At 40.0% G+C, this 25,167-nt stretch overlaps 1 protein-coding gene across 2 annotated transcripts in view; it reads left to right on the forward strand.

The window, feature by feature from the left end:
• Nucleotides 1-24,290, forward strand: part of LOC149457584 (uncharacterized) — a 44,082-nt gene extending 19,792 nt beyond the window's left edge. Inside the window, exons 4-11 of one of the 2 annotated variants that reach the window (XM_089683514.1) lie at nucleotides 1,051-1,199; nucleotides 1,274-1,414; nucleotides 2,347-2,486; nucleotides 4,820-4,930; nucleotides 8,452-8,587; nucleotides 9,859-9,965; nucleotides 13,535-13,647; nucleotides 23,385-24,290. In XM_089683514.1, the coding sequence (XP_089539640.1) occupies nucleotides 1,051-1,199; nucleotides 1,274-1,414; nucleotides 2,347-2,486; nucleotides 4,820-4,930; nucleotides 8,452-8,587; nucleotides 9,859-9,965; nucleotides 13,535-13,647; nucleotides 23,385-23,393 (906 nt within the window). In that variant the 3' untranslated portion in view covers nucleotides 23,394-24,290. The remainder of the gene's footprint in view (nucleotides 1-1,050; nucleotides 1,200-1,273; nucleotides 1,415-2,346; nucleotides 2,487-4,819; nucleotides 4,931-8,451; nucleotides 8,588-9,858; nucleotides 9,966-13,534; nucleotides 13,648-23,384) is intronic. The other variant, XM_089683515.1, reaches the window with a different exon arrangement.
• Nucleotides 24,291-25,167: the final 877 nt, after the last annotated feature.

Raw genomic sequence — 25,167 nt, forward strand, 5'->3', positions numbered from 1 at the left:
AGGACTGGATGACAAGCTATTGATGAGAGTGACAAAGAAGGCTTGTTTGGAAGCATGGAGGGAGGAATTGTATGTTAAGAAAGCAGATTTATATAGGGTGAAAGCTTGGTGAGATTTGGTTTTACGTCACAGTCGCTCCAGCGCATGACTATGTTTCTTACGATTTCTGGTGTCACCAGTCTACCATGGTTGTAATGGTCGGGGCCTGATGCTTTGTGTTGTTAGAGGAGCAAGTGAGTCTAATGTGGATGAATGTGAACTGTTGTAGACAGCAGTGGCCAGGTCAGGGCAGGACAGGGGAGAGATTCTGTCATAGAGGCGGTCAGTTGCAGAGTACATTATAATTATAATTCATAATAATAATATTAATAATAAATACATAAAGTAAAACGCCTTATCCCTCTAACCCCATCTAACTCTAGGCCCCAACCCTAACACCTAACCCCAACCCCTAATCCTAATCCTAACCCTAACTCTAAATGAATAAACAAATGAATAAAAAAAATACTGTAAACAATCTTTGGAGTCACAGCAGCCTATAATCAGAAATAATACCTTTTCTTCAAAACAGCTCATCCATCTATTGATTGGGAAATTTAGTTTTTCTCGTAATTCTCCTTATATTAGAATTGCTATTGTTATTGTTCACTACATACTATGCATACTGTACTTTGTGTCAGATTTTTTTTGGATAGATGCTCATGGACATGAGAGTCACTCTCTGACTTCCTATATCTTCCTTCCTATATTTAAGAAAAACTCAGACATTACTTTTGTTTTTCTCCTGAGTTTCCAGGTCACAAGTAGACCTGAGTTTGCTGGTCTACTGTCAGTCTTACTATTAAATATTATACTGAGTTGGTTTAAAAGCAATTAATTGGGAGGAAAATGTTGAGATTTTGGCAAAGATATCTAGCTGTGCACAATGCCTTAAATGGTAAAAAATCTTATAAACTCACTTATACATATAAAAAAATCGTACAAATTACCAGAATAAAAAGTGCTTCTTCTAATAAAATTAATGTATATGGTATCTTTCCATCATTGTAGGCCATATTGTTGGAGCTGAGTGGAAGAACCTCCTATCCATTTGTAAAACTCGAAGCTATAGATTGTGGGATGGATGTATGGTCGGTGGAGAGGCTGGGGAAAGCCATAAAATGCAGCCAGTTAACATCTGTAACCTTGGATTACAATGAGTAAGACCCTCATCTATACAGAGTCCAAGCTGATATTCCTGTCTATGTGATCAGAACATTTTCTTGTTTGTCAGGTTCAAGGATGAAGGGATACAGGGTCTTGTTCGTGGCCTGGAAGGGAACATGAAGGTGGTTTCTCTTAGTCTGTGTTATTGTAAGCTTGGTCCATCCAGTGGGACGTTACTGGGAAAAGTTTTGGCGGAGTCAGCAGTAAGGTATTTCATGTGTGGACCTTCCTTTATTCTTGAATATTAAGGCCTATGGCCAGGTGTCTGACAAAGTATGGTGGAAGAAATCATCATCAGCAGGTGGGTTGTTGTCCTACCTAAGAAGAAGCAGAGGAAGGTGTAGTTGCAATGTACAGAGATCACAGGAATTTTGACACATTTTACAAAATATAGGGAAAAAAGAAGAGTAGAAAACTTCCCAGATCCCAAATTCATCTGCCAGACTATCCAGTGAGTGTTCATCAGATATAGAGATGGGAATGGAGACACTAGCACCAAGGAGATAAACAGGGGAGAGGATGGTATAAACTCTGTAGTGAAAAGGGCTAAGGATAAAGTGAGGCTTAAATGCTAAGTTCACCTTTCTATTTTGGTGTAACATGTGGCATCTTCCAGCTCATTCTCCCCTCACCCCTTCCTTGTGACAGAAGGTGGGGGATCCTCTACCCCACAGCTCCTGTCACATTTTAAAGTTGGTGCAGCTGTGGAGGACTCTGCCAGGACAGCTGCGTCATTTGTTCAGAGGGATCTGTGAATGAATAAGCTTCAAGTCCCTTCTTCCACTGCGACAGAGGGCTTATAGTACACAATTTACTGTGAGGGCACGCATGAGCAATCTCGTAGTCCACTGACACTTCCTCCAGCTTAGGTCAGCCTTCAAAATATTTTCAAAAGAAGGCACCAGTGGTAACCCCCATACTTTAAAAAGTGTACCTTAAATCAAGTTTATCTGTTTTTCTGAATGAAAACCACTTTAAACCTACAATATTTAAATAATAGAGCAGCTAGCAATTTTTTAGGTTTGTTTTCAGTGTATTTGGCCAACTGTAAAAACTATAAAACTTCCTGTTTACTACATATTGTAAATCTGATTACTGTACAATTAACTGACTCCTTGCCTATTATCTTTGGCTTTCTAGTGAACTGTACCTTACTGGGAACTATCTGCAGTGCTCCGGAGCAGTAGACCTAATCACAAGTATAGCAGATTATGCCCAGGGCCAGGCTGCAGAGAGGACACCTGAGCAGCCATTTGATTTAGCTCATCAGATTCTAGAAGGTAAAAGTGAATTTCCCTTTCCTTTATTCTTGTAAAAACATATAAATTATATAATTGTAGATGCATGGTGACCATAAAAGACCACATTCCTACATGAGCATTAAGGGAGTGATAACTCCCAACAGTCCACTTCCCAATGTCTCTGGGTAAACCACCATCTCTTACACCAAATGGGAGTTTACCCACAGTGCCCTAATTTTAGTGCATAGCTCCTCCCTACTCCACTAGCCCTAGTGGGAAGGTAATTAAAATGGCATGCGATGAGGCCTAAAGTCCTAAATTTGAGAGCTCAAACGAATCTGTAATCGTGAAAGATGCAAAATTGTCTATCAGGACAGGCAATAAGAAAAGTCTGAGGCCACAAGGCCTCTCATCTGTCTTCAAGATGTCCACCATTGTCCAACAAGTCTAGGGACCCAACTTTCAAGCCAATAATCTTAGATATATGGCCTTCCCTTGCAGGTAACAGGTTCTGAGCCCCGCACTCTGGAACCACAGTATCTGGATACCCTTTAGTTAGAAGAAGCGCCCTCCTCATGCAGTCTACTAGCAGTAGCATGTCACCACTCCAGCTCTCCTCATTGTGCTATCTTTGTCAGTAACCTGCGGCCTCCCAGTCCTTTATGAGCAGCACTGGACAGAGATCCTCTTCAATCTGCTCCCCACATTGAACTGTCCTTTTGAGGTGTAAGCTTTTAGTCCTCTCCATTATGTCCAGCACCTCCCCTCCTGGAACTTATAGTCTCATGCTGAATCTCACTGCTTGTTTCCCCAGGAACTACACCCCCTAGCAGTCCTTGCACTGTCCCAGTCTCGAGTGTAGTGGGCAGGGATTCCTAACACTCCATCTGCATGCCTCCCAGCCCTTTGTTCTATCTATGAGTAGGAGACGGGAAAATAAAGGGCTATATAGTCTTTTCTCAGCCATGCAGCAGCACACATCTTCTTAAGGGACCATGGCTCTAAACAGACTACAAGGGGCCTATTTACTAAAGCTGGAGAGTGCAAAATCAGGCTCACTTCTGCATAAAAACCAATCAGCTTCTAACCTCAGCTTCTTCAGTTAAGCTTTGGCAATAAAACCTGGAAGCTGATTGGTTTCTATACAGAAGTGAGCCTGATTTTGCACTCTCCAGCTTTAGTAAATAAACCCCCAAGTGTCGCCAGCAACAGGTAAGGTGTATACTTACAAAAACACCAACATTTTTCTCAATTTGGATTCAGAAGGGAATGGTTAAATGTATGTTAGATTTTATTTACTTTTTTAGTGTCCTGTAAACACAAGGGTAAGAGATACAAAGTCTCTCCAAAGTGAGGGAACTCCCCTCTTAAACAGTTGTCATCAGTTGGAGGATCCCCCCTGTTTACTGAATCACAGAGTGCACACCAGTCTCAATAAAGTACCTTATGCTATAGTCATCAACCCACCAACATCCACAAGGGTAACGAAAACATGTTGCAGAAATAGGTGAACTGCACCAAAAACTTCTAAAAATTGCTTCCTATAAAAATAGAAGGCAGCATCACAGCATCAAGTCTGAAAAAATGGCGACGTTTCGAGTCCAATTTAGCTAATTTTCAAGCCAAAAGCGATAATGTGGGCTCATAACATCACCATTTTTTGCCGATTTCATGCTGTGATGCTGCCTTTTTAATGATAAAATATAATCACTAATTTAATACAAAGCCTGACAAAAGAAAAGTAATGCAGGAACCGCATCTAATGATCAGAAAGCTGCAGTATATTACATTCCATTTTTGTTTTTGGGTTTAGATCATCTTTAATTGCTATTGCAGCTGTATACAGTAATTACCTTACAGTTGAATTTGTATTCATCCATATTTTGATGCAATTAAAAACAAAAATGCATGTTTCTGGTTGGTTGTAGTGGGAATATTCTTTTTCTGATGGGTTTATACAACTATCCTTAATGTGCAATTAAAAGTCACTATAATGAAGACCATGAAGGGTCCATTTCTGGAACTGACGTCCTCTCCCTGGCCCCTTCTGGGTGCTGGTCCTTGCCCATCTTCATTGGCCAGCATGATATGATGTGACTCCTGCTCATACGCAGAATTCAGCCATCCCAACATACAGGGATTGTGCCAGCGTTGTATACTGAGCTGTGCATGCCCAGCTTAGCTTACATGTCACAGAAGACTGTGTGCAGACAGGTAGGTGTATTTTACTGCAGAAGAGACATTACATGTCTCTTCTGCAATAAATAACCTGCCTGCTTGTAAGTTTTTTTTATGTTGCCTTCAGTTCCATTTCAAGTGTTTTACTTTGTTTTGTGCTCAAATTTTTCTCTTTGTGTTTGTTGTCCATACAGCACAAGGTCAAACTGGAATTGTTACTGCGATATCAGGAGAGCTAGACATTAGCGAAAGACCTGTGACTTCAACTGACAGAACAACTGAACACAAAAAGAGCAAGAAAAAGGGTAAATGTGCTTTATTTTCTTTATGTGTTCAAATGCTGAAGACTACTACAATTAGGATGTACACCGTAGATGGCTAACAGAAGCAGGGAAGTTCACTGGATTGCTTGGACGCAGGTAGAGAAGGCAAAAGCTATTGTCACAGTGATACCTTTCAGGGGCTAACTAAAAAAAATAAAAAAAGTTTTTTAAATTCCCTTTTCTGGTACAGGTGATAGATAAATGGCAAAATGCAAAAATGTATTCTAAAAAAAGGTCTTGCTACAGATCAAAGGCATAGTAAAGCATAAAATCTGAATGGATAAACAACAAATTGGCAACTTCATGGGTCACCTATTAGGCCCCATGTACACTTCTGAATGATGGAAACTGATTGCTGGAAAATGTAGGTTAAAAAACATCTGCTTAGCCACGTTTGCATAACGCGTTTATGCACGTTTACTTTTAGAAGCTTTTTTTAAAGATAAGCACAGGAGAACCTCCCAAATGCACTGAAAAGTGGTAAATTATTAACTATTTCAGACTGTTTCAGAGAAATACACAGAGTAGAAGCAGAGACAGCAGTAGGTGTTGAGATAATTAGGTGTGAGTTGCTCATTAACATTTCTTTTGTTTCCAAGGGTAGGAAAGGTGTCTGGTGGAGTCAATCTTTAACCATTTGCCGCCCACCCTATGACCGAATGGCAGCCGGCAAATGTCATCAGCATTCCAGGTGGACGCCCTATGGCGTCCTCCCGCACATGCGCAGATTGCGCTCCTGCAGAGCGGCGCGATCTGTCAACGGCCGTGTAGCTCGGACACGGCCAATGACAGATCTGAGTATCGGCCCCGTTGCCGGTACCATGTGACCTGCTGTGACCAATCACAGCAGGTCACATGACAGTTGTATACAATGGATGGCTTCATTCATGCCATCCACTGTATACTACTGCCTAGCTGTGAATGGTCACAGCTAATCACATGCACGTGTCATATGATTAGCTGTGGCCAAATCACAGCTAAGCACAAAAAAAAAAAAACCCTGAATGAATCGATGAGTCATTCTTTGCTATAAGCAAATTATGTAAAAAAAAAAATACTGATCACTTCCCCAAAGTAGTACAATGTTACTATGATAACGTTGTACTACTTTGGTCATAGTGAAATATGGAAAAAAAATCTTAAAAAAAAGAAAAAAAATGTAATAAAAAAAAAATATATATATATGTTTTTTCATACTGTCACCAGTCAGTGTCCCCGATCACCGCCATGCCAGTTATATGATGATGCTGTACTGCACTGGTGACAATATGTAAAAAAAAAACAAAAAAAACTAATTTTTTTAATTTTTTAATTTTCCAAAAAATTATGACAAACAAAATACAACTTCAAAAAACTCGCCATGCCTCTTATGAAGTACGTCGGACTGTCTACTTTGCAAAAAGGGGTAATTTGGGGGATATCTGTACTGTTCTGACATTCTTGGACCTCAAGAAATTAGATTGGCTGTCAGTACTTCAGGATTGATCAATATTCAGATCTATACCATAGTTTGTGAACTCTATAACTTTCCTACAAACTAAATAATACATCCTAATTTGGGTTATTTTCACCAAAGACATGCAGCAGAATACATCTTGGCCTAAATTTATGAAGAACAATTATTTATTTGCAAACTTTTATAACAGAAACAAAGAAAAACTTTAATCATTAACATATCTTTTGTTTCCAAGGGTGGGAGAGGTCTGAGGTGTGAATTGGTCATTACAATGTGTGACAAGCTTGGTAGGAACATCCTGTGTTAAGTGTTTTGTCCATCTGAGTACCTTGAAAACACTTTGCATGCATTTTTCATGATGAAAAAAAGGCTCTGGACAGCATTGGGAATTGGAAGAGTTAAAAAAAAATTCAGACACAAATGCTTATAAACGCGATTTGCCGCGTTTAGCTGCGTTTTGCGTTTGAAACGCTGCTAAAAATCGACTGCTGAGCACAAGTTTTCTGCGTTAAAAAAAACAACTCTAAACTCAAATGCCTGTAAATGAAGATGTGTACATGGACACATAGGAAATCATTAGGGTGAGTTCAGGGGCTGCTGAAAAAAATGCTGAACAGCTCCTAAACGTGAGTTTATCAGCTGCAGTGTACATGAGCCCTTAGTATTGCAGTGTGAAACATCTGATTTATGATTTGTAATTGCAGTTCATGCCTATAATACTTTATTTAGCATTGAGTCATTATGAATATCAAGTCCTGGAAGTGTAGTGAAAAGTTTACAGATGAACTTCAGGCAGATATAAGAGACACAAATTAATGCAGTCCTGTACTCATTAATACATCTATACATATTTTCCCCTTAAATGCTAGCAGTAGCAGTCCAGTTCCTGTGTTTGACTTGGTATTATTCTCTGCAATTCCTATACAATGAAACTGAGAGCCAAAGAGGAAGAAGCAGCAACAGCACATGGGGCCGATTAGTTCATGTGCTTACAATAAACATAATGATAGGAGGAGAAAGTAGAGTGATAGAGAGATAAGCTCAAGACTGTGCTGCTTCTCTTTTCACTGTGCAGTCCGTCTGAGAGCAGTCCTATGCTGGCTATCATTTAGGCCTGGTTCACACTACTCTGGTTCTGTGAGCCATGTTTTGCATGGGCACGACAACTTAGTCATTGGAATGGGCTGCCATGGTCCTGAACTTGCAAGGAAAAGGTTGCTGTATCGTGTTTGAAACAGCAGCCTGCAAGTTCAGTGCGGTCCCTAGTGTGAGAAACGACTGCTGCAATTTCAGGTGTGTGTGGGTGCCATTAGGAGTAATGACACCCACACACATCTCCTGCGGTTTTGTGTGGGTGGTTGGGGCTGCGGGAACAGGTGCAGTCCTGAATCACCTATGTGGGTGTTAACCCAGCCTTAGCTTGGATGGTGGAAAAGAATATTTATTTATTTTCATTTAAAGTAAAACTAAAGGCAAAATGTTTTAACATTTTGGATAGAATGAGGGAGGGTTATAACCCCTGTCAGTTTTATTTTTGCCATCTGTGTCATCATTATGGAGATTTCCCTTCCTATTAAATAGCCAAAAGAGGACGTGAGAGGAAATTCCTCCAAAGTAAGGAAATCCCAAATGGTCAACAGAACTAGTGTCCCTATTGGAGGATTTCTCCTTTCTTACTGTTCTGGGGACAACCCAGAATTTGGGTTTTTCTTTTACTCTCACTTTTGGTGATAATGGAAACCATGGCAAAGAGCAGGTTTTCTATGGCAGCTCCCATTCATCCCTCATCACAGATTCACTTTAAGTTCATTTTAATCTACTGAAAAAGCAAAAGTTAAAACCACAAGGAAACAGTTTCAGGTGCCTAATATTATCGCCAAGTTATTCCTGTTTGATTAATCAAATATGACATTATAGCTTGTTATAACACTGCATGTGATGAGTGATAACCCAGTTTGAGGAATCAGACCCAGTGGGTGCAACTGCACAGATGTCTAAATATTAGATTATATAAAATACACCACCAATATTAACAAAATATTCTTAGGAAGAAAGAAAACAAAAAAAACAGTACTGCCACCTGGTCCATGGGTGACCAAGTTACATCTGGCTGACAATGGGATTGATGCCATGGGGCAAGAAAGGGAGACCGGTGTGTTGGAATTTTCTCAGCTGCTGAGCAGGTAAGTACTTTGCATGTACTTAGGATGCAGATATAGTGAGTGCACAGTGCACAATAGCTCATGAGGTTACTAGACGTTATCAAGACTTTTATTACCTTCAGTTATTGCATGTACAAACTACAAAATAGAGGCATATCTCTGTCTTTTACCCATTTCCTTTATCTGCTGTGGAAGCCACCAGTTGACTTGGATCTGAAAAGGATGACATTCTGCCAAACTTTACTAAAAATAACCAATCAGAAATTTGTGTAACACGTTCATAGAATGACTTGAAGCAAGTGCTGTTTAGAAACTACCAGATTGGAACCACACCATGGATCTTCAGAATAATGTCTAAAAATGTATTAAAAGGATCACATCTCAGCAGTAAATTGCAAAGTTTCGGGGTCCTGCAGAACCTCTTCATCAGGCATGTGAAGACATGCCTGATGGAGGGGTCCTGCATGGCCACAAAACATTGCAATTTGCTTATGTGTTATCATCCCTTTAATTCATTTTTGGGCTCCAATCTGAAGATCCATGGTGTGCTGATGTTACATGTTTTGGCTACCCATTAATCTAACTTTTAAACTTTAACCTTAACTTCAAGCTTAAACTTTGTGAAATGTAGTTAATGTTTTTAAAAAAAAACAGCACAAAGGGACAGTACTTACAATGAAGGAAAAATTGTGCCATGTGCTGGTGGCTGCTGTGTTAGGTTGACATCTTCATTCCTCTGTCCTCAGATACCCCCACAGCTGTAATCTGACAGTGCTGTGACGTTAGTATAAGCAGCTACAGCCCTTTCGGCCTTCTTGCTCCATTCATATGCCATAACATTGGATCCCACAGTGAAAAGCACTCTATGAACAGAGGAGGCAGACCTTTCATTCACACGCCCATCCTTCAATCATAGAGCGGTTTTTATTGTGGGAAACAATAGTACAACTTCTACGAATGGAGCTGATAGGGTGGAAAGGGAAATCATAGTTGATGCACTGAAAGATCACAGTTACAGGGATATCCGGGGGCAGAGAAATGAAGACTACAACCGAACACACAGTCACCAGCACCAGACCCTGGTACTGTTTTTAATAAAACAAAATTCACAAAACTTCAGCTTTCACCCTCACTCTTATTATTAACACATAACCTATTACTAACTGTAAGCTAGTAACTGGAGAACTGGAGAACTTTTACATCCATGTGTAAACAGTATATATTCATGGTAATAATGGCAACAAGGTGAATGAGATCATCTACTTATTTTTGGATATTCAATGTTTTTCTAGTCTGATCCGTTACTCAGAGCAGCTTTCTGAACTGGATCTTGATAACAATTGTCTAGGAGAAATGTCAGCCACTGACATCCTGGAGGCCCTGACCTACAGAAATCAAGGTATGTTTTCATTTTTTGCTAGTTTTAATTGAACAATTTGTTACAATAAAAAGTGAAACATTTAGAGCTGAAACATAGTCTGTGCTAGTTGAAGCCACAAAAACAGATATGTAAAGTCAACATATGTTGACTGTACTGTAACATAGCTTCCAAATGTCCATAATTTAGAGGGATTGACCTACTTTTGGAACCAAATCCTTCTGTCTCTCTTTGCTCTTCAGTTGTCCCTCTTTTTGTTTGATGTATAGACCTGTATTGAAAAAAAAGCACAATTTAAAGGGTTAGTTCACCTTTACAGAAAAAATGAAAAGGTGATCTAACACCAGATACCCTTGCCCATCCCCTAGGTCCCCGCTGTACTTACCTTCAGGGGTTTGAAATCCATGCTATTCTCCCTATTCTCCATGCAGTGCTTCCGGAATACACCAGATCGATATACTGTAATGTCCGCCCCAGAAGTGTCACACAGAAAAGAGGGAGAAAAGGGGGGGGATTTTAAAACCCTGGACTGCTGGACCGGCTGACAGTTAGACCAGGAGGGGGGAGGCGGTGGGTGTCCAAAGTTAGTTCACCTTTACATTTTTTTGGTAAATGTGAACTAACACTTTACCAAACATATTATAATGTAATCATTTTTGCAGCCTCTAAATTACAGCATTGTTATTTTGAAAGGTCAGTGTAAAGGAAAAGTAGTGGTAAAAAATGCATGGTGCAGGTTTCACTTATTTCCACAGCTTTCAAGGCTGATAAATAAACTCTTGAATGGCTGATGTGGTCAGGATGAGTATATATGATTACAAAAGGACTGCACTCATTTTTTACATTTTTTTGTTACCACTCTTTTTGTCCTTTGGATGATCTCTAATTTTGGCTTTTTGATAAGTCAGGTACAGGCCTGTAAGTCTGAGAACAGTTGTGTGCTCATGTGAGCTTTTGTGGTCTCCTCAACCTTAGTCAGTTATGCTTTAATACATTTTGACTGTGACCATGTTTCTGCTTGGTCACAGTCTTGAATTAGCAGTGTTAAAATACATGAGCTGTACACCTAAACATTATTGCTCTGGGTATTTGAAATCTTTGTTTACATAAATTTTAAAGCATATCTAAACCCACAAACAAAAATGTAATATATCACAGCTTATCAGACCTTAGATGCGGGCAGCAGCATTTTTTTCAGGCTAAAAACATTTTCAAAGTACAGAAAATACCTGTTAATTTTGCCATAAATGAAGTCATTGTCACTTCCTGTGAGCTTACCTGAAAGCACAAGCAATCTTACCAAATTCCAAGCTATCTTCTGTAAACTGCAAGTCCCCCTGTCCCAGATAATGTAGATCGGTGGTCTCCAAACTGTGAACCAGGGGCCGTATGTGGCCCTCTTCTAGCCTTTATCCAGCCCTAGGGGCACTATTCCTAATGCTGACACCAAAAGTGGGGCATAATTCTCCCAACTGACACCAGCAATGGGACACTATTCTTCCCACTAATATCAATGATGGGGCCCTATTCCATCCACTAAGATCAATGATGGGCCAATATTCCTTCCAGTGATAGCAATGATGGGGCACTACTCCTCCTCCTACTGACCACAGGCACTGTGCAACTGAACACCACACCTGAGACCTTTTTTACTCTCAATAATGTTGGGCCTGAGACTTTTTCTAGCCCCGCTGGCCACAACATGGCCCCTCTAAAGTCTGAAGGACAGTAAACTGGCATTTTGTTTGGAAAGCTTGGAGACCCCTGATGTAGATGAACAGGAAGACGTGTTTGTATTTCAAATCAAGAGCAGCCTTGGTGACAGCCATGGCTTCCTCCATAGATACTATGGAAAAATTAACATAGCCATAGTATTACCAGGTGAAAAAAATAGTAAAAAGAACAATAATGCAGCCACAACATCTGGACTGGTAAGCTGTAATATATTAAAGTTTTGCTTTTGGGTTTAAATACACTTAAACTGGTTTGCTTCAAATGCTAAGCCTAGTCTTTATTTCTAGCTCAGGCCAACCAAATGTATTTTTACGTATTTGTGGGTGATAATAAGATTGCATTCAGGATCCACAGTTATAATTAAATGTAATAATTTAGTCTACACCTGCTGAATGTTCAGCTCCATATTCTCATTTGGTTGAGCTAAGATAACAATTAAAGTTATTCTTTGGAAGCCAAATTATGCAATCTGTCCTGGGATTTTATATGGCATGAGAACTGCCACCTGTGCGATGACATTTGCAGGCGTATACATATTTAAATTCTTAAGAATGAATCTGTCACTTTTCACAGCTGAATATGTACAATTATTTGAAAATTATATTACTCTATAGAGTATAACAAGTAAAAGGTCAGTCATGTCGAAGATTATATTTCACATTCAAGTCAAACGTTCTGGCTTCTTTTATCTCCCGGGAACTCTGGTGAGAACTGTTCCTGAGTTCCAAGGTCCACCATGTGCCATTACCCTTACTTGGGCATCTCACTCTGCCAAATTTTTAAAGAAACATTCCGCAGCCACGTGTGGCTGGGTCTATCTTGGTGTCAGTGATTTAAAGGGACCAGGTGTGACAACCTCGTCTAAGAATTTTCTGGTTTATGTAATTAATAATAAACACTACAAAAACGTGGCAGTAAACTTTGAGGCATTTTTACAGTTCCGTAATATGTTGAACTTACGTGTGCATTGTGCTCAAAAACTGCTCTTTGAACATGTCCCTTAGTCTTACAGTAGACCTCTAGATAAGGTGATGTGCTGGCTTTGTAGGACGTGCCAATTCAAAGGTATCCTGGGCAAAAGGGTTCTTCCCAAACTCCAAGAAGTATTATGGGGTGTTTCTGACCATCCCTAAACTATCCCTTCAGGAACCTCTCCTTAAAATATTCCTTTCCCTCCTTAACTAGAGGTACTCTGCCCCTATCTCACATTCCCCACACTGCACGGCATGCCAAAATATAGCCTATATATAGCCTCTCTGGGGTAGATTTACTAAAACGGGAGCACTCAGAATGATAGCCAATCATCTTCTAACTTCAGCTTGTTCAATTAAGCTTTGACAATAAAACCTGGAAGCTGATTAGTTTCTATGCAAAGCTGCACCAATTTTGCACTCTCCAGCTTTAGTAAATAATCCCCTCTGTGTCCAATAGGACTGCCCAATGACATTTTCAGCCCTACCGTCACCATATACATGAACTCCAGTTTGATGAAGAATCAGAACAATTCTCACAGTATGGCAATGTGGAAATTTAGATTAAGACAGACCCCTCTAGGAATAGAATGGGACACCTCATGTAGATTTAGCTTTTTGCTGCAGCAAAGGAAACAGAGATGTGTTTTGCATTCTTACAAGGTTTCCATATGTACAGGGAACAGGGACAGTACAATTACAATATAATTCAATTCAAGAGGAATCAGAGAACCCTGTTCTTTAGAGATTATAATCTAAAAGAAGAAAATCTAAAGCATTCTGGACTACTACTCATCATACACTTCCCTTTCATTCTTTTCCTAAATCACTCACTAATAGCTATGAGATTATATTTACTTTCTCTCCTTAATGTATGCTTCCCAGGAAAGTTACCACGCTTGAAAATTAAAGTCACAGCCCAAATTTCATCAATTACATTTAAAGCCATCCTAAAACAGAGTAGAAAACTGAAAGTCTCAAAGAAGAAAAGGAAGAAGGTAATTGGTACTACTTTATATTTGTGTATAGATGTAATTTAAACATCTGGACCCTTACCTTACATGCATAATTGCTAACTTTCACTTGTCATACTAAGCTTGATATTGGAATAGCTTTGAAATATATGGATGAGATATACAGTAAAAGAAATAAGTATTTAATCCCCTGCTGATTTTGAATGTTTGCTCACTCACAAAGAAATGATCAGTCTAAAAATCCAATGGTAGGCTTATTGTAACACTGAGAGACAGAATAGCAACAAAAAATTTAAAAGAAATGCATGTCTAACAAATAATGCACTGATTTGCATGTTCATGAGGGAAATAAGTATTTGATCCTTCACAAAACATGACTTAGTACTTGGTGGCAAATCCCTTGTTGGCAATCACAGAGGTCAGACGTTTCTTGTAGTTGGCCACCAGGTTTGCACACATCTCCGGAGGGATTTTGGCCCACTACTCTTGGCAGATCCTCTCCAAGTCATTATGGTTTGGTGGCTGACATTTGGCAACTCGAACTTTCAGCTCCCTCTACAGATTTTCAATCAGATTAAGGTCTGGAGACTGGCTAGTCCACTCCAGGACCTTAATGTGCTTCTTCTTGAGCCACTCTTTTGTTGCCTTGGCCGTGTGTTTTGGGTCATTGTCATAATGGAACACCCATCCACGACCCATTTTCAATGCCCTGGCTGAGGGAGGAAGATTCTCACCCAAGATTCCACGGTACATTACCCTGTCCATCGTCCCTTTGATGTGGTGCAGGTGTCCTGTCCCCTTAGCAGAAAAACACCCTCAAAGCAGAATATTTCCACCACCATGTTTGACAGTTGGGATGGTGTTCTTGGGGTCATAGGCAGCAGTCCTCCTCCTCAAAATACGTTGAGCTGAGTTGATGCCAAAGAGCCCGATTTTGGTCTCATCTGACCACAACACTTTCATCCAGTCCTCCTCTGCATAATTCAGATGTTCAGTGGCAAACTTCAGACGGGCCTGGACATGTGCTTTCTTGAGCAGAGGGATCTTACGGGTCCTGCAGGATTTCAATCCTTGTCGGTGTAGTGTGTTGCCAATTGTTTTCTTGGTGACTGTGGTCCCAGCTGCCTGGAGATCATTGACAAGATCCTCATGTGTAGTTCTGGGATGATTCCTCACTGTTCTCATGTTCATTGACACTCCACGAGGTAAGATCTTGCACGGTGCACCAGACCTAGGGAGACTGACAGTTGTTTTGTCTTTCTCCCATTTGCGACTGATTGCACCAACTGTTGTCATCTTCTCACCAAGCTGTTTGGCGATAGTTTGGTGGCCCAGTCCAGCCTTGTGTAGGTCTACAATCTTGTCCCTGACATCCTTGGACAGCTCTTTGGTCTTTGCCATGGTGGAGAGTTTGAAATCTGATTGTTTGATTGCTCCTGTGGACAGGTGTCTTTTATACAGGTAACAAAATGAGATTCGCAGCACTCCCTTTAAGAGACTGCTTCTAATCTCAGCTTGTTCCCTGTATGAAAGACACCTGGTAGCCAGAAATCCTGCTGAATGATAGGGGATCAAATACTTATTTCTCTCATGAACATGCAAATCAGTGCATCATTTGTTAGACATGCATTTCTTTTGATTTTTTTGTTGCTATTCTGCCTCTCAGTGTTACAATACACCTACCATTCGATTTTTAGACTGATTATTTCTTTGTGAGTGGGCAAACATTCAAAATCAGCAGGGGATCAAATACTTATTTCCTTCACTGTAAATTCCAATTGCTCTGGGCTTACCCTCCTGGTTCTGCTGTTTGCAGGGATGTGTGAGTCCCAGAAGTGGCTGGACAAAATTATAAATCCTTTGACTGATAACACAGTTCAGCTATGTATACATCAGCTATGTGTTTAGCTGTTTGCCTAAAGTTCAACTTTAACTCAGCTACCTATTAATAGAAGATAACTAGACATATGTAGTTCATTTCGTTATAAATCGAAATTCGTCTGACATTTTCGATATTGAGAGATTCAGATGTAACCGAACCTCTGAATGACAATAGTAATGAATTTCAGCGAATCCAAAACAAATTATAACAAAACATAACATTTAGTTAATTCGGATGTTTGAAGCATCCGAAGTACCAAATGATCCAAGTTGATTTGTGAATAGCTTGTTGTTAAGGAGCAGGCAGCTGCCGCATGCGTTCAGAGGAGTTCCACCCTGCCCCTCCCCCAAAAAAACTAAAAGTCAGCAGCTACAGATACTGTAGCTGCTGATTTTTAATATCAGGGCACTTACCTTTCCAGGCATCCAGCATGTCCTCACCCGAGCCTATTCTTTAATTGGCTATCAAGTGCTGGCAGCACCATCTTGGCTAAGGGAAACTAAGTCAGTTTCCTACTGTGCATGTGTGCTGTGCTTTGTCAGTGGCCTGCAGTCCTCTGGGACCTGTGAAGGAACTCCGCTTTAACAACTATGACTCATCTGCTGTCAGTGGGGTTCCCCACTGACAGCAGAATGTAAACAAAGAAGAGCTAGAATTAGCAAAAAAAAGAAAAAACTTTTTTTTTTGTTTATTTTTTCAGGTTAGCTGCTGGCATTCATCATGGCTGACCCTGTATTTACTTTGGGGAACATTGTTTTTTTGTTTTTTTTTAATAAAGGGCTTGTCAAAAATTGTGTACTGTTTTTACTTAATTTTCACACTATTTTTGGTGAATGAGTAAGGGTACTATGTACCCCATACTCATTCACATAGGACAGGCCCAGGATCTTGGGGCTTTCAGATTCCGATAAGATCCCCGCTTGCAGATCCCCACAACCCTGGCCCAGTGGTTGTGTGGATTTGTGGGCGGGGATCTTATCGGAATCTGAAAGCCCCAAGATCCCGGGCCCCTCCTATGTGAATGGCCCTTGTCCCCATCAACTTGGGGAGGGAGCCCTGATATGGTTCAGGAGGGGGTGCTCACTTGTCCCCCCCACTTTTCTGACCTGCTTGGCTGCATATTCAGATAAGGCTCCTGTATGGATTTTGGGGGGACCCCATACCATTTTCTTTTTTAATTTTGGTGTGGGGTTCCCCTTACAATCCATACCATACCTGAAGGGCCTGGTATGAATTGGGGGAGAGCCCTATGCTGTTTTTTTTGTTTACATTCTGCTGTTTGCAGGGAATCCATGGAGTCATGGTTGTTAAGGACGTGGTGGCCAGCAGGCTGCCCACTCCTTAAAGGATAAGTTCACCTCTGGGAACACATTTCATGTTCCAACCATTTTTAGGGTGGAACATGTAACATGTTCCCACTCCTGCAGCTGCTCAGCAATCTGCTGCCTCTGTGTGACAGCAGTACGGGGAGAAGTTCCCCGTAGCAGCTGTAACCTTTTGAAAAGCACGTGGCAGGGCTCTGCCCAGGGGCGGACTGACCATTTGGAAACTCGGGCACTGCCCGAGGGCCGGGGGTCAGTAGGGGGCCCCATGAGATGCCCCTGGTACCTTTTTCATAGGCTTTTTTGAGTTTGAGCAAGGACACAGGGGCCCTATGATCCCCTATTGCCTGGGGCCCCATGAGTTGTCAGTCCGCCCCTGGCTCTGCCCACACAACCATGTCATTCATAGAGTTCTGTGAATGAATGAAATACAGGTACCCACATCCTTTGTGACTGTCGGCTGGTAGTTCTCAATTAACTACCACAGCACTGTGTAGAACTCTGGTAGTTCATTGAATCTTCCTGTCATTGTGTAACTGACTGCCCATACGATGTACGTGCAGACAACTTACACTGACAGTCTGCAGGAGTCCTGCATGGCACCAGCGATCTACTGATCGCTGGTGCAATGCTTTACAGGCTCCTAAAAACAATAGTAAATGCCTATTTACCTGCAAAAAAATTTGCTTTTTTTTTTTTAAGGTGAACTTATCCTTTACCAGCTATTCATCACAATGAATTCAGACAGATTCGAAAATACTGAATCCTTCAAATAAAAAGGAATATACGAAACGAATGCCGAATATATGAAACAAATCCCGAAAATTAATTTGTTCAACATAACGAATATGACAAAATGAAATTCTCCAATTAACGAATGAAATTAAATGAATATTTCAGCTGTGCATATGTCTAGAGACAACACTGAATAGCTGACCAAAGCACAATCGGCAATTATATCTACACTGTTAAAAAAAATTAAAGCACCACTTTTTAATCTGAGTATAGCATCAAGTCAGTTAAACTCCTGAGATATTGATCAGGTCAGTTAAGTAGCAGAGGGCATTGTTAATCAGTTTCAACTGCTTTGATGTTAGTGAAATTAACAACAGGTGCACTAGATGGGCAACAATGAGACAACCCCCAAAACAGGAATGGTTTTACAGGTGGAGGCCACTGACATTTTTTACCTACTCATATTTCCTGACTGTTTTTCACTAGTTTTGCATTTGGCTAGGGTTATTGTCACTACTGGTAGCATGAGGTGATACCTGGACCCTACAGAGATTGCACAGGTAGTCCAATTCCTGCAGGATGGCACATCAATATGTGCCATTGCCAGAAGATTTGCTGTGTTTCCCAGCACAAGCTCAAGAGCATGGAGGAGATTTCATGAGACAGGCAGTTACTCTAGGAGAGCTGGACAGGACCGTAGAAGCTCCTTAACCCATCAGGAGGACCGGTATCAGCTCCTTTGTGCAAGGAGGAACAGGATGAGCATTGCCAGAGCCCTATAAAATGACCTCCAGCAGGCCACTGGTGTGAATGTCTCTGAATAAACAATCAGAAAAAGACTTTATGAGGGTGGCCTGAGGGCCTGACATCCTCTAGTGGGCCCTGTGCTCACTGCCCGGCACCACAGAGCTTGATTGGCATTCGCCACTGAATGCCAGAATTGGCAGGTCAACCACTGGTGCCCTGTGCTTTTCACAGATGAGAGCAGGTTCACCCTGAGCACATGTGACAGATATGAAAGGGTCTGGAGAAGCCGTGGACAATGTTATGCTGCCTGTAACACCATTCAGCATGACCGTTTTGGCGGTGGTTAAGTGATTGCCTGGGGAGGCATATCCATGGAAGGACGCACAGACCTCTACAGGCTAGACAATGGCACCCTGACTGCCATTAGGTATCAGGATGAAATCCTTGGAGCCATTGTCAGACCCTACGCTGGTGCAGTGGGTCCTAGATTCCTCCTGGTGCACGACAATACCCGGCCTCATGTGGCAAGAGTATGCAAGCAGTTCCTGGAGGATGAAGGAATTGATTCCACCGAATGGCCCCCACACTTGCCTGACCTAAATCCAATAGAACACCTCTGGGATATCATGTTTCGATCCATCCGACACTGCCAGGTTGCACTTCAGACTGTCCAGGAGCTCAGTGATGCCCTGGCCCAGGTCTGGGAGGAAATACCCCAGGGCACCATCCATCGTCTCATTAGGAGCATGCCCCGACATTGTCAGGCATGCATGCAAGCACATGAGGGCCATACAAACTACTGAGTACCATTATGAGTTGCTGCAATGAAATTTCAGCAAAATGGACTAGCCTGCTGCATAATTTTTTCATTTTGATTTTCGTGGTGTCTTTGAATTCAGTCCTCTTTAGGTTAATAATTTTCATTTCCACCAAACGATGGGGCATCCTTACATTCCTAACACATTACCCAGTCCATATCAGTATAGATATCCAGCATGAGATTTTTCCCCATTGAGATCTGATGTGTTTTCAAAGTGTTCCTTTAAATTTTTTGAGCAGTGTACATACATATTCTTATACCTAAGTACTTATTTCTTTTATAAATATGATGTAATCATGTTTGTTCATGTAACCATGTTCTATTCACACCATATGTGCATGAAAACTGATGGAAAATGAAGCGCAGATTTCACTTGCAAAGACGTCAGTTTCCATCAGTTTTCAATGAGTTTTATATATGTTGCAGATTCCTGTGCAGAAAATATCAGTGTTGTGGTGTGAACAGGGCACATGGAGAGCAATTGATTTTGTTGTGCCCTTGCAGAACACATGCAGACATCTTGGCACTATGGTATGAATGAGCCCTTAAAGCTGAAATCCACTTTCAGTATTGCACAGTTGTGCAGACTCCTCTTTTGTACTAAAATTGCTTACTCTGATTTCACTGAACGCTCATACATTCCCTCCTGGAGGACATCCAGCATCATCTAGTCTGTTCCTCCCTCTGTTACGCTCACTTACCTTGCTTTGTATTTTAGATATCTGAAAAACTGTTTTGTGTTAAGTTTGCTGCAGCAACCCACATGGAGCCTGCTGAACCTGCTGCGAAGTTGCCATGAGCAGCTTTTCCAGGACTTTGTGTTTGACTACCACTTTTCAAATAGCTTCCATGTTCAATATGTTGTTGAGGCCCTTCTTCTACATTCAATGATAAATTACATTTCATTTTCTCTAGAGAAAAATGAAAACTGCTTGTTTTTCCCAAAGTAGCTAATTACATAGTTCTCAGTACTTGTTTTCTTTTTAATCTCCTCTGTGTAAACATGGAGAACAGCTTGTACCCAATGAGAGACCTTTAATGTATTACTAAACAACATATTGCTTGGAATAAGGGATGGACATCTGGCTGACCCCCCTCCATAATTTCACAGTACTTTAAGGATCAGAATATATTTGTTTTCCATTATGTTTTGTACGCAAATACTTTAACGTACTGATAAACATAAGATGGCGAGTTGCCGATGAGAGTTTGCCATCTTATTGTCAATTGATTATTATTCTAAAAAGGTGCATAAACATGTATGCTCGTATTTGCCAAAGGTGTGAATACATTGTGCAGAAAATATAATCATCAGCAGCAGCTTTATATCAGGAAAACAACAGCGAATGACTGGAAGACTCTAACCCAGTTGACATCTAGGTTCGGTTAGAAGGTGGTATCTCTTAAAGTTAAAAATTACAATATTTACATGTAGATTGTGGGCACTCCTCAAATCAAAAGTTTGCTTTTTAAAGCCAGTTTGAAAGAATTTAGCAAAATAATTTAAAGTAAGTTTGTTCCTGAATAGACATTTAGAGTTTTAGACAATAGAGTTTTCTCTTTGCTGAGATTTTGGCAAAAAATGTTGGCATTTCAGAAAAATTTGCCCTTTTGGAAAAATCAATTGGAAGGGTGAAATTGTGAAGGTTTTTGGTGTTTTTTTTAAGGACACAATTAGTTTTTTAATGGTTCCTGAGGGCCATAAAAGCTCCTTTCAAAAACCCTAGACCTGTTTTTTTAAGCAAAAGAAAATCCCTTTTGAGCTTGAAACATGATATTAAATATGGTGGACCCCTAACCTTTAGTACAAGTGGAAAATAAAATGTTAAACGGTGTAAACATTTTTAATATTTTAGTTGGGTAGTGTCTTTAAGAAAAGAAGATAGAAGGAAGGAAATAAAGCACCGATATTAATTGTGCTTGGGCTAAAATTTCAGAAATAACCTAAACAAGCAGCTAGCACAATATTGCAGGATACAATATAGAAAACATATAAAACATACAATGCAGCACTAATAATAGCGGATTAACTACCAACAAATTTCAAGCATTGTCCTACATAATAATAAATAGATAAGAAGTCTCTCCAAAATAGCCAAATAGTAAGATCAGCTAGAAAATTGCAAAGAGAGTTCACCCAAATAGATCTTGGTGTACTGGTGTTCAGAAGATGATGAATGAAGGAAAGATACCCTTCACCAACCCAATCACAATGCCTCTTACCAAAACTCATTGACCTCCTTAAAAGGGAACAGTCAAACAGCACTATAAATGATCAAAGAATAAGGACTTCAAGGATGGACATTCGCCCAACTCCTTTCCTTCATGACAATCTTTCCAATTTACAGATCAATCCAGCCAAGTGGACAAAGTTGCTCCCAAAGATGTCAGTCAAAGGAGAGAAAAAAAACGATCTCACAGTGTAGTAAACAAAATAAAAGCTATTTATTCACCGTAATACACTTACATATACAAGAATTAAAGTGTTACTAAACCAACAGCAGTAAAATCAGTCTGTATATGCAGTAAAACATGCTTGTTATACTCACTGTGGAACCTAAGGGGTTAATCCTGTGCATAGTGTAAAAAGGATGTTTGATTGTGTCTTCACTGATCCACCCCTTCTTCCACGTTCCCCATTTCATCTCCTGATGGAACACAGCCTCAGGGACACTCTGCATATGCTCAGTTTGGTGTGTATTGCTAGAGTTTTTTCTTTTTTTTGGGTGGGTGAATATGATTAGCACAGAGCCAATCAGCACTATCCAGGTCAGGGGTTATGCAATCTCATAGGACAGTGAGAGGAGAATGAAAACTCCTCCTACAAGCTTTAACCAGTGCTCAGCTGGACACTGATAGAAGCCACAAGACTGCTCTAACTTCTGATGAGAAAATGTATTTAGCAGTTTGTATTTACTAAACTAATTACATTTCCATGTTCTGTGCACTGTGGGAGACCAGATATAGTGAATGCAGGGTCCTAGATTTAGTAACACTTTAAAATCATCATATCACCAGTTTCTATAGATTTTTTCAAACCAACAAGATGGCCACTGCGGCCCGGTGCGCAATGACGTTTGAAACAATCTTTGGAAACTGGTGATAAGCTGATTATAATTCTTATATGTAAGTGCATAACTGTGAATAAATAGTCTGTATTTGGTTTACCACACTATGAGATGTTTTTTATTCTCCATTGACTGACATCTTTGCAAGCAACTTTGTCCCCTTGGCTGGATCGATCTGTAAATTGGAAAGATTGTCATGTGGGAGAGGAGTTCTTCTTTGAGGAGGTCTTCCTTTTTCAACATGTTTTGAGGCAGTGTAAATGGTTTGATGAAGGATATCTTTTCTTCATTCATCATCTTCTGAACACCAACACCTACTGAGCATCTTACCAGATCTATGTGGCTGAACTCTCTTTGCACTTTTCCAGATGATCTTACTATTTGGCTATTCGAGAGACTTCTTATCTATTTATTATCATATGGGACTATGCTTGCAATTTTTTAGTAGACAATCCGCTACTATTAGCGCTGCACTGAATGTGTTACATGATGTTTCACTCTTAGAGCCAAAAGTCGCAGAGTACCCAAAAACTGGCCATACACTAGTAAAATGTAATTTGAAAATCGACATTTTCAAACCATTCATTTGATTTTCTAATGGTTAGTGGGGTCTAACGGCTGATAATTTTCATGGTAGTGATGGGAAAAATGGAAGAAGCAGGATGGAAAATTTTTCTTGAATGAACGAGTTTCTAACAATGTATGCAGTTTTTGTTCAGGAAATTCCATTCATTTCACAATTCCAATGTTGAAAGTAAATTCAATTTTAAGTATTTTCAAATGACATTCATCAAGTATTATCAAATGTACTAATGAGATTTTTCATACTAATGTTTGAACCAGTTTATGGCCAGCTTAAAACATGTCAGTCCTTGTTAGACTGGTTAAAATTTATTTGATCAGGTAATAGTCATCCAAGCTGTGAAATTATTTGCATATAACATACATTTGTAAGAGTATACAAATAAGGCTACAATGAAGAGCTGAGGAAATGTTATACATGATACAAACAGTGTTGGAGGTCAGATTCCAGATTTGCTAACACCCAAGACCCTGTGTGTGCTTGCATGTGCCATTAACAGACTTAACCTATACTTACACATGAGGTGAATGTACACTGACTTTTTCATTTCAAATGAAATGGATTTTATTAAAATCGTATGTTTTTCTTTTTATGTTATCCACAGAAAAACTGAGAAATCGTACACTACCGCACGGACAGAACGCATCTATCTCTACATTTTAAAGCCATCATCGTTATTTTCAGAAGATGACTGTTGCACAAACTTGTGACTGATACACTTGTTTGATTAGTGCAGTTGTAGAAATTCCAGACAAGCTGTGGATTTTCCATGTTCACATTCTAGTACCGATCATTGTTCTTGACAAAACCAATCCTACCCAATTTTAAGTAATGGCATTGTTGAACTTGAATATTGTGCATAATTTCCAACAAAATATTATAGTTGTATCCACCATAGGTACATATTAGAGGTAGCCATCTATAGGCAAAGACAAAATTGAATGTTGATTCTTTAGAAACATTTTGAGGCTCATTTAGGGAAGATGGACAAAAAAAAAATCAAACAATTAAGCTGAAGCAACTGATTTTCCAACCTTACCCAACATTTTAAACTTGAAAGTCATGACTTTTGAAGGCTGTCTTTGGATCTAATCTAATACTAATATAAAAAACTCTAATTTGTTCATAAATGGGGGAAATCCACAAGACAAGCTTTAGTGCTGTCTCTGCATAATACATTTAAAGGCACCTTTTTATAACACCATTCTTAATACCCATTCAAAAATTGAAAGTTTACAACTGAACCCCAATGAAGTCTATGGGGGTAGGTGTCATGTTTCACATAACTGTCATATTGACTGTCATATACCTTTAAATGTTTTCAGTGTTTTGTCTTTGCTCCTCCCTTTCCTTTAGTTTAGCTAATGTTGCATAGATAGCCCTTCCCAGAGATGCATTGCAATAAGCCTCATGTCATGGAGCAGGAAACAGCATGTTCTTTTGACCTATGGAATTTCATTGTTGTAAGATTCTCTCAGTTTATGGAATAAACTTCACAAGATCTACAAGATGTCATTCTCATTGAGTCACTGACTGTGGACCCCAACTGAGGTTGAAGTTATCGCTATCTCATCACAACTGTACGTTACAGAGATCACACTATCAATGCTTAGAATGGACACACAGAACAGTAGGGGTGAATCAACAATCAATTCTGTCCATTTTCTAGGCTAGTAGGCAAAGGATTGTCAGAAAAGGGCATGGAGAACTGGACACTGTGATGGCAGACATGTACCAATACAAAAAAAAATATTTTAAAAAATACTGAACATGAGGAAGGAGGTCCGCCTTTTAATGCAAGTTTGAGGACATGACGTGTAGAGTTACGGAACAGTATAGCTCTCATGGAAAGCGTCAGCGACACAATATTCTGGAATCACATATTTTAGATGTGCAATTTATTTTTGAACTTTTATGTTATTGCTTGGCTTAAAGGCAGCAGCAAATTGGCCACAGGGAAAGCTGTTTAATAGTTGAGTTTGTTAGCTTCTTTTTTTTTTTGCAGTAAAAAATTGTCTGAACTGTACTAAAGACAAGTACAGATAGATGTTTTACTACAAGAATTAAGAGACCGCAGATGACACAGCAGTGTTGAGCTGGCCAGCAGCAGAACAATTCTAAACAGCAAGGATAGGCCCATTTAAGGGCTCATACACATAAAAAAAAAAGCAAAAGAAGTGCCAATTCTAAGGTGCCCTTACCCTGACTCAGTGGCTTTTACTGTATATACATCTTGTTTCACTACTATCACACCTCTATTGCAGTCATAAAGCAAACAGCATATAGTGTGCTACCCAAAAGTTCACTGTTGCCCACCATCAAATGAAGGCATCTTTGGGTAAATAGTGAAAAAAAGGGTACTCACCATAGATATAAGGTTGTTGTGA

The sequence above is a fragment of the Staurois parvus genome, unplaced genomic scaffold, assembly GCF_062004578.1.
Source record: "Staurois parvus isolate SC_StPar_1 unplaced genomic scaffold, SC_StPar_1.0 ptg000312l, whole genome shotgun sequence".
In the NCBI taxonomy this organism is placed as follows: domain Eukaryota; kingdom Metazoa; phylum Chordata; class Amphibia; order Anura; family Ranidae; genus Staurois; species Staurois parvus.